The sequence below is a fragment of the Rutidosis leptorrhynchoides genome, chromosome 2, assembly GCF_046630445.1.
Source record: "Rutidosis leptorrhynchoides isolate AG116_Rl617_1_P2 chromosome 2, CSIRO_AGI_Rlap_v1, whole genome shotgun sequence".
Taxonomy (NCBI): domain Eukaryota; kingdom Viridiplantae; phylum Streptophyta; class Magnoliopsida; order Asterales; family Asteraceae; genus Rutidosis; species Rutidosis leptorrhynchoides.
Genome location: NC_092334.1, coordinates 595,483,388 through 595,493,877, shown reverse-complemented (window position 1 = coordinate 595,493,877; position 10,490 = coordinate 595,483,388). Strand labels below are relative to the sequence as shown.

Below are 10,490 nucleotides of genomic sequence, written 5' to 3'. Positions count from 1 at the left end.
TGCTTCAATGAGTGTCCTATATCTTCTTTCAGAAACTCCATTTTGTTGTGAAGTTCTAACAGCAGAGAAATTTTGACCAATTCCAGACTCTACACAAAAATCAATTAATGTGACATTTTTGAACTCAGTACCACGATCACTTCTCAACTGTTTGACAAGAACACCCTTATGCACCTGCTCTTTCTTGATCAAGTTGATAATTTCTTCAGGAGCATCACTCTTTGCAGCTAAGAAAATAACCCATGTAAATCTGGAATACTCATCAACAATTACCAAAGTATATCTTTTTCCACCCAGACTACTAGTGTTCATTGGACCAAACAGATCCATGTGAATCATGTGAAGTGGAACACTAATGGTAGCTAGGGTTTTTGAGGGAAACTTTGTTTTGGTCTGTTTACCCATAATACAAGCAGAACAAGGTTTATCTTTCTTGAAAGGTTGTTATGGAAGACCTCTTACAAGCTTCTTTTTGGAAAGCTCATTTATATTTTTGAAATTAAGATGAGAAAGCCTTTTGTGCCAAAGCCAATTGAGTTCTGGGACAATCTGAGAGTACAGACATGTCTCAATTCCAGCATCAACAGATTCTAGATCCAACATATACACATTTTGAAATCTCCAGGCCACAAGTGTTGGCCTTCCTTTAAGATCATAAATACTACCAGCTTTCTTCCTAATTCTGATTTCACAGTCTTCATCAGCAATTTGGCTCACACTCAGCAGATTATGTTTTAGTCCTTCAACTAAAGCAACTTTCTTAAATGTAACACTTCCAGCTTTAACAGTACCATAACCAATAGTCTTTGCAACAGAATTATCTCCATATCTTACAGAGGGACCCTTTTCTTCAACAAACCCTACTAGATGTTCTTTGCATCCAGTCATGTGTCTTGAGCAACCACTATCCAGATACCACATATTACCTTGCTACACAAGACACAAACAAAAGAGAATGATTAGTTTTTAAGGGGAACCCACTTTTCAGTGGGTTCAATTGGAGTGCTCTTCACTCTCCAAACAAAAGCTTTGTTTCCAATCCAGATCAACTTGTCCTTAACAGATTTTAAGACACTTTTATTTTCACAAACTTTGGGTTTCCATACCTTCTTAATTTCCTTAGGAAAACAAAATGTTCTTTTAACTGAAGGTTTTTCTTGACTCTTGATTTTTTCATTGAGCTTAGAAATTTCCTTTTTGAGTTTTTGAATAGGTTTAACTTGTTTTGACTTTGACCTTCTTTTTGTTAACCCTTTTGGATCTGGACAAGTGTCAGTGTCAGAGGATGATTCAGAGTTGTTCTTGCAACTTGACTCTTGGGTGTCAGACTCTAGGTCAGAACATACAATATTATTTTGAGAGACTAAAATGCTAGAGTCTGAAGGTTTCAAAAGTTCAGACTCTAATGGATTTTTACTTTCAAGTATTATAGACTCAGAAGGTTCAACAGGATCTAATGACCTTACAAAAGCATTGGTTAAAATCTTTTTATCACCATCAAATTTTACAAAAGTGTTTGGTAGAATGTCAGGTTTGAATACACTTGGATCAACTTCCACATTATTATCTAATATGTAGTTTTCACCTAGTATAGCTTTGACATCATTTGGAATTTGTTTGGCAATAGCATCAGAATTCTTTTTGGAAGATACACACCAAGATTTACAAATTGATTCATAATGTTTTGACCTTTTAATTGATCTTCCTAATTCAATATTTAACCTTTTAGTTTCTTCTGTGTATGCCATTTTATATGTGTCAAGTTCTACCTCACATTTTTTCAAAATTTTAATTTCAGCATCTTTGTCTTTGATAGTGTTTTTAAGATAAAAAATTTGTGTTCTTAACCTATCAATATCATCTAAACACCATTGAAAGTCAAGCAGCATGTACTGAAACATTCTCACTTTTTCATTATCAAGATAGTTCACAAAGTTTTGTACCTTATAAGCAGAAATTTTATTACAAGTAGAGTCTTTATCCATCTTCTCAATAGCTTTCAGATCTTCCTCAAACTTGCTAGAACCACCATCAATTATAGCCATAAGACACTTATCCTCCTCCTCATCAGATGATGAGTCTTCATCTTCCCATGCTTCTGTGTACAAAGTTTTCTTATGTTCTTTGTTCTTAGATCTTTCTGCTTCACTCTTTAACTTCATGTACTTAAGTTTGTACTTTCTTGCTTTGTCAACAGACTTGTTGGAGTTAGCACCTTCTTCACCCTTAGACCAGCAGTCAGCAGCTATGTGTCCTAACTTGCCACACTTAAAGCATTTAGCTTTCTTTGGATCAAAAGTACCCTTGCCTTTACCCTTCTTATAACTAAACTTTTTCTGCTGAATCCTTTGAGTCAAAAGAGCCATCTGGACTTCCAAATCTTTAATCTCCTCATCTTCATCAGATTCACTATCATCATCAGAAGTTTCATCACTCTCAGATTCAACCTTGCTAGAGTAACTAAAGAATAACTGCTTATTCTTCTTTGTGGTAGCCACCAATGCAGCTTCTGGATCTTTAGCAGTTTTTTTAGCATTGATCTTGTTCTTCAGTTGTGTTTCCTCAAAGTTTGACAGTATACCAAACAATTCACTCAACTCATAGTTATCTATCTTTTCACTAATTACCATAGATGTAATTACACACTCAAAGTTCGAAGGTAACAATTCAATAAACTTTTGACATAACACTTGTTGTGTTTTCTCTACACCAACACTTTCAAGATCATTTATCAGAACCTGAAATCTTGAATGAAGATCACTTAAAGATTCTTTAGGCTCAGCAGCAAAATTTTCATAGCATCTAATCAGATTCTTCTTCTTCTGAGTCTTAACAACAGTGACTCCTTCATAGTCATTAAGCAACAGATCTCACATAGCTTTAGCAGTCTTGGCATGACTGATCTTTCTGAGAATTGGAACGGTAACAGCATTTCCAATAATACTCCTTATTTTGCTATCCAGTTTGAACTTTATGGCTTGTGCTTCGGTCCACCTTTCTCTTGGTGTTTCACGAAAATAAGCAGGTTGTGCAGCAACAGTATCTGTGGCAGTAACAGCAGCTATCATTGAACCAGGAATAATGGGTCCTGTTGTAAGAACGTGCTCAGCTTCTTCTTGAATAGATCCTAAAAATCATAGGACTTTCAATTTCTAAGTTGCAAAGTCTGTGCAATCGAATATTGGCACACCTTTTTCAGCCATAACTGGGGTAGGAATGGTACTGGTAGACATATTGATAAAAATATGGATCGTTTGTAAAGATCACCGTAATAGGATTTACACCTTACCCGCTCTGATACTAGTTATTAGTTCACAGTAATACAACTATGAACACCAGACTCTCAATTTATACAATAAATAAGAATTTAAGTGCAGAAAATGAGAGAACACGATATTGAAATAAAGGATTGATAATATTAATCGTGTCAAGTGCATCTTCAAACTAAACCATACGTCCCTATTTATACAGATAAACACCAAATCTGGAGATTTGGTTTCCAAAACTACTTCGCTATAAATAAGGAAAATATAAACTAAAAATCAAACAAATTAGCTATTAATTCAAAAGTCAATTCTGGAGATAAAACTGAATCTTCAAAACATATCTTCTTAAACTTTAAGCATATCTCCAGAATAATCTTTAGCTTTGGCTTAAAGAAAACTTCAACCTTTGACTTCATTAAATTCCAGAGTCTGCAACTTCAGACTCTAAACCTCCAGATTCTAAAATCTGCAAAATACTTTTGATTCATCAGATTATTATTCCCAACAACCTTCGTTGATATTCTAACAATTAACGAATCGTTTTGATAAATTAGAATAGAAATGGAAATAGAAATGCAATTCGTCGTATAATGGCCTTGAACAAAGTTATCCTAGATTCCTAGCAAACCATACCTATATATAATCAAGAAATTATATTAAATATAATTTATTTATTGAGAAAGTTAGGATCATCATACTACTTCGTATATAATTAAATAATTAAATTGTTTAAAAATATATGAATACACATATATTCTTGTCTAGATTGATTTCATAAAATTTTGATACAGATTTTTGTTTGAAACTTATCTTTAATTAAGTTAGAGAGATTAAGAATATGTTAACTTTTAATTAATATTACAAATTTAGTGATGTCACCATTTTGATTATATCTTTTTTATATGAACATCAATTAAGTTTGAGCGCAAACGCTCCTACGACTACTCAGTACAATGACTCTTGCCTGGAGACATTTTAGAGTTTGTTAGTGTCATTTTTGTATGGTGTGCTATCGTGAAAGTCATTTTAGAGATTTTTGAAAGATTTAAGTGATGTGACAAAATATGATTTATTAATGTGATAGTGTAAAGTTTAACGTCTTTGTTTCTCTCATTTTAAAATTGCCACCCAATTTTGACGCTCATGGTGTTTTTTTTTTCCCAACTGCCATAAGTAGACAATGGTAGCACATGAGAGACATTTTGTGAATATAACGCCCGTAATATCGGCTGGTCTATGTGAAAAAAAGGTACAAATTTCATTTTTATTGGGGCCACAACTCCTCTTTTCCCCTTATAATCAGGGGCGAAAGTGTGTAGGGGCAGAGGGAGGCGGCCGCCCCCAGTGAATTTTTTTTTCAGTGTAAAAATTTTGGGTTTTTCGACTTTTGCCTCCGGTGGATTTTTTTTTGCCCCGAAACCTACAAATTTTGCCCAAAAACCTTCAAAATTTTGCCCCAAATTCTTCAACTTTTGCCTCAAAATCTTCAAATTTTGTCCAAAAAAATTGCTACGGTTTAAATTTTTTTTTTTTGTTGCTCCCGGTGAAAAAATCTTAGTTTCGCCTCTGCTTACTTCGTCCTTGCTGAGAATGTGTGTATAGTATAGTAGGTGTGGTTGTGTGCAACGCATGGAAGCTTCTTTGTTAAACATGAAATTGCAAGAGTGAGTGAAATGAACAACTGGATTGGCATGCACACGTCAGTAGACCTCGCTTTTCAGGATTAACTGCTTGCCAAATACGTCTCCGCGTTACACTTATCAACCAGAATATGAATTATTATTAACACATTGTTTCGTTTTATTTAATTGTTAATATGTTAAATGAACGTATAGCAACTCAATAGAACACATAACATACACATGATATAGATATTGAAGGATGGAAAATTGGAACTGTACGTGAAATCTATTGACTAATTGTTTAAATTTGAACAAGTACTCCCGTAGATGAAATTAAATTTGTACTTGTGTCTCTTAAAAACTATCTATATCTATATTTAATTATAAAGGATATCAAAAATACGAAATGTATCAACGGACAAACATAAATGGAGATATTAAAGGCATACTCAGATACTCTATTAAAGACTGCAAATGACTGAAAATAAAAATGACTCGTGTGAGCTGATTATACATATCTCGGTTTTGTTCTTAAGACCATTTGTGATAGTAGATGTACGTGACTCGTGTGAGCTGATTTTTTTTTTTTTTTTACGGGACGGTGTGAGTTGAAAATATTGTGTTATGCGGGAGTCGCGGGCATGTGTGGTTATGATGTAACATTTTTTTGCTATTAAATAATTATATAAATTATTGTTTTTATAAATAAGTTATAAATAATAAAATTAAACATACTTTTTAACAAAATATAAACATATAATTAATTTAAAACATTAAAATAAATTGTACATAATTTTAATTCCTAAAAATTATAAAGTACATAATTTCAATTTCTTAAATAGTACATAAATTATCGATTAATATTGTGTGAGTTTAGTGAAAAGCTCAGAATGTGTCCTGTTAAATCTTCTTGCAACCAATTATTTTTTTGGAACAGCAGCAAATTTTATTAAAGGCTAGCAAGGAGCTAAAGCCAAGAAAAAGACATTACAAAAGCAGCGAAAATAAAACCGAAAAAGGAGAAAAATAAAATAAAATTACAGTGGATTACAAAGCGAAGTGGTCCACGTGGGTGCAAATCAGGATCTTGCCTGAAGCCATGAGAATGACGATAATATTATGTTATAAAATAAGTCTCTTTCTTTAATAGTGCTGTTTCCATGAAGCGTGTCGTTTCTAAATCTCCATAACCACCAAAGAGTAGCGGCTATAATGCTATATATGCGGGTCTTCTTGGACAAAGAACCGTTTAACGAATCCATCCAGTCGAAAGCATCTTCAATGGTAATAAACGAATCAGGCCAAGGAATAGCCATCCAAATTCTAATACGTCTCCAGATATGAGTTAGCAATGCGTCATAAAATAAACGTGTGATCCCTTGAGTCTCCACCAACACCACAAATAGGGCAAATAATAGTGTCGATATCGAACCTTTAAAAGCAAGATTAATTCTTGAAGGGAGACGATCTATTATTAAACGCCAAATGAAAATATTAATCTTCAAGGGTTTAAATTTGGACCAACGAGTATGGTAGCTAGAATTCGGGAGATGGAGATCATCTATTAACTTACGCTCATCTGACACAGAAGTTCCCATCGTCCCCAAGATTCCGTGTCCATGAATCATCAGTGTTGCTACGAGAAACCAATCTCAAGTCCGTTATGAGATCAAATAATTTTGTCCAATTTGAAGGGGTACGAGACTAGTCACATGTCAATCCATTTTCTTCACTTATTCTTTCATATATCAAGCAATCTGGATTGTTGTCAAGACGGTATAAACGATTAAACTTTCTTTCTAGAGTGAAGTTACCCAACCATTTGTCCTTCCAAAATTTTATCTTTCGGCCATTTCCAAGTTTTACCTTAAGCGTTTCTTCTGGGATACTTCCTGAGTCATGAAGAGATTTAATCGAAGCAACAATGTTACTCCAAATTCTCGAAGTTTTGCATCCACGATCCCCAAAACCTTCATTAATAGCATGGATTGCAACAAGTGTACGAGCCCAAAGAGAGTTGGTGCAACAAACCAAACGCCACTTCCATTTCAAGAGAAGCGAGAGGTTAAACGAAAGAAGACTACCTATGCCAAGACCGCCTTTTTCACGAGAAGCTAAAATTTGATCCCATTTTATCCACGCCATCTTCCTCTTTTCTTTACATCCTCCCCAAAAGAATTGTGCTTTTTTTTTTTCAAGTGATTTGATGATGGAGATAGGTGCACGAAATAAGGATAAGTAGTAAATGCCAAGGCTACCCAATACGAATTTAATCAAAGTATATCTACCTCCAATAGATAAAAGATTGGCAGTCCACAAAGCGAGTTTGGAATCAAATTTTTCGATAAGAGATTGCCAATGAGCCCTTCGATTAGAATTAGAGCCAATCGGAAGATCAAAAAATTTGAAAGGGTAAATACCTGCTTCGCATCCACATCTAGACGCCATAAGATCAACTTGGTCCATCTCAACGCCAATCCCGTACTATTTAGATTTTTGTAAGTTTATTCTCAACCTCGAGACAAGGTGGAAATATTTGAGCACCATTAAAATATTGTCAAGATCTTGGGAGTTCCATTCAGAAATAATGGCGATATCATCTGCAAAAAGAAAATGAGAAATATTGAGATTACCAATGGTTACCCCCTTTATCAGACTATTTTTGACTGCACTCTTCATGGTTAGATGTAATCCCTCCATAACAATGATAAAAAGAAATGGTGATAATGGGTCTCCCTACCTTAAACCACTTTTTATCTTAAATTCCGAAGTGGGACTCCCATTAACCAATACAGAAATTCTGGCAGATGATAAATAAGCCTTGATCCAAGATCTCCATTTAACTCCAAAACCAAGTTGAGCAAACATAAAATCATGATATCTCCAATCAATCGAATCGAAAGCCTTTTCGAAATCAACTTTAAAAAGGAAGAGTTTTTTTTTTGTTTTCTAGTCCAATTGATGAGCTCGCTGAGAATTAGAGGTCCGTCTAGCCTTTATGAATGTTGTTTGTTCACTGCTGATAACCTGCTCAATTACCTTTGCGAGTCTATTTGCAAGTATTTTTGCCACAATCTTGTACATGGCACCGATTAAGGTGATGGGTCGATAATCTTTGACGTCCACCGGGTTGTCAACCTTTGGGATTAGAGTAATGAATGAGGAATTAGAACCGTGAGGCAACAAATCAGATTTCATGAAGTTGTCAACAAAATTAAAGATATCATTTTTTAAAACTTCCCAAAAGTGTTTAATGAATGCGAAAGAGTAACCATACGGTCCAGGAGATTTATCGTTACCATAATTCCAAACTGCCTCTTTGATTTCTTCAAGAGTGATCGGGGACTCTAACCCGTCATGCTCTGTATCAGAAAGAATCGTAACACCTTCTAAGTTATGTAAAGGAACATGTGTAATTTGGTTTTGAAACTTGGATTTGAAAAACATAAGAAATGCGTTCTTGATGTCATTTGGGGCAGTAATCCAGTCTCCATTCAGCATAATACTCTGGATAGAATGAGTGTGTCTTTACGTTTAAGAATCGAGTGAAAGAAACCTGAATTCTCATTACCTTCAAGATCCCACTTATTGCGAGCTTTCTGAGAAATATCCAAGTCTCTATCTTTGAGAATTTCTTGTCTTTCTTTTAAGAGGGACAAGTGATTTAATCTCTCTTCTTCTGTAACCAAATGGTTATCAAGTTTCTCCTCAATCTCTTTTAAAAGAAGTTCAGTCTCGTTTAGCCTTGAATTATCGTTGGAACGACAACCTGCGATCCAATCTTTGATGTTTACTTTTAAATTTATTAGTTTCAAGTGAATGGGAAGACCAGCATAAGAGTCTAAAGCATCAATTATGACATTATCTACATTAGGTTTAAGTAATAGATTTAAAAAACATGAAAGGAGTCAGTCCAAAATCAGTCTTCAAAACGTGAAGTAGTAAAGGGTTGTGATCTGATAGTCGTCTATCAAGCACAGTAACACGAAGATTAGGATGATCATCCAGGACATTAGGAGAGAAAAGAAAACGGTCTTGTTTACTCATCTTCTTTCGAGGAGTATTCATATAAGTGAAGGATCGTCAATACAAAGGAAGATCAATTAGAGATGTATTATTCAGAAAAGAGTTGAATATATCCGCATCATTTCTGTTAAAAATAGAACCGTATCTTTCAGCATCACTTCTAACCACATTAAGATCACCAAAGAGAATAAATCTACCAACATTGTTTCGAATGAAATCAAAAAGCGCGGACCATAATAATGACTTATCTTCTTAGCTTTGAGGACCATAAATATTTACCATAAAGTAAGGATCAGTGCAATTTTTCCAGAAACCTTTAACTATAATATAACTCTGTTGGCACCATATTTCTTTTTTGCGAAAAGAGTTACGATCCCAAACCGAAAGTAAACCACCCGATCTACCACGAGCAAGACTACACGCAAAATCAAATTGGTAATTTCCCAACATAGACTTGATACGGAAAGTATCAAGCCTAGTCATTTTTGTTTCCTGAAGTGCAAGAAAAAGAACATTATTCTTAAAGCAAATTCCTTTTACCCATTCACATTTACCTCTTAACTTAGTTCCGCAAATGTTTAGAGAGAGGACATTCATTGATCAACAATAGCTTCACTAAATCGGTTAATGAATCTTGAAATGTTTCTTTTACAACCTTTTACATCATAACCCAAGGTATCCCCGATTGCAACTAATCTGGACATTTCGTGTAGAATTGAGATACCATGGTAGTCTTTTTTATTATAAGAAGAAGGGGAAATAGTACCAGATGATGACAGCGGTGTAACATTAGGTGATTGCTCTTCACAACGATCCGACCGGGTTTGATTTAAAGTAGTTTCTGGAACAAACATAACATCATCAACAATACTAGCTGGTGAATTCTCCGTTCTTACCTTATAATTGTCATGAACACAAGGTTCAAAATATTTTTCCCCGGCCTCTACATTACGAATAACCTCGTCATCGATGATGTTCGTATCTACACAATCTTCGTCCTCATCAGATGATGTCTCAGAAATATCATCTGAAATGTTAATGGACCAAGAGGCAACCTCATTCACGTGAACTACAAAAGTGTTTCCTTTTATGGTTACTTCGACATCTTCCATAATAGTATCACGACACATAGTAGCAATACAAACACGTTCTATACTCGATGGCCCAAAAGGGTTAATATCTGCATAAATGAATTTGCCAAATGCAGAAGCAATTTTTTTATAAGCACATGGACCCCAAGCCCCCGCTGGAAGGCCTTGAATTTAGACCCAAATAACTCTTTCGTCGATGACAAAGTTACTACATGGAGTCTTTATGTAGCTGAACAGAGGTTTGAGGTTGTTATTGTTTTCGAAACTGGAGCACGAATCAGCATCATTAAACTGTAGTCAGGCCCAAAAACCACCAACATGATTGATAGAAATATCACAGAAGCCTTCACTTTTACAAATTCTAAATAAAATTCCAAGAGTATCAAGTGAACGAACCTTTACAAGCAAAGCTTTGGAACCATCTTCAAAGGAAACCAAGTCATGTTCCTATAATGAAATCTTCCGTTTAGAAGATGAAGAGTGGG

The 10,490-nt window shown here is 34.8% G+C and overlaps 2 protein-coding genes across 2 annotated transcripts; both read right to left on the bottom strand.

Moving 5' to 3' along the window:
* Positions 1–5,967: 5,967 nt before the first annotated feature.
* On the bottom strand, positions 5,968–6,486 carry LOC139889920 (uncharacterized). Its single transcript, XM_071872833.1, has one exon. The coding sequence runs from the start codon at positions 6,484–6,486 to the stop codon at positions 5,968–5,970; it is 519 nt and encodes a 172-aa protein (XP_071728934.1).
* Positions 6,487–6,592: 106 nt separating this feature from the next.
* Positions 6,593–7,354, bottom strand: LOC139889919 (uncharacterized mitochondrial protein AtMg00310-like). The gene has a single exon (XM_071872832.1). The coding sequence runs from the start codon at positions 7,352–7,354 to the stop codon at positions 6,593–6,595; it is 762 nt and encodes a 253-aa protein (XP_071728933.1).
* Positions 7,355–10,490: the final 3,136 nt, after the last annotated feature.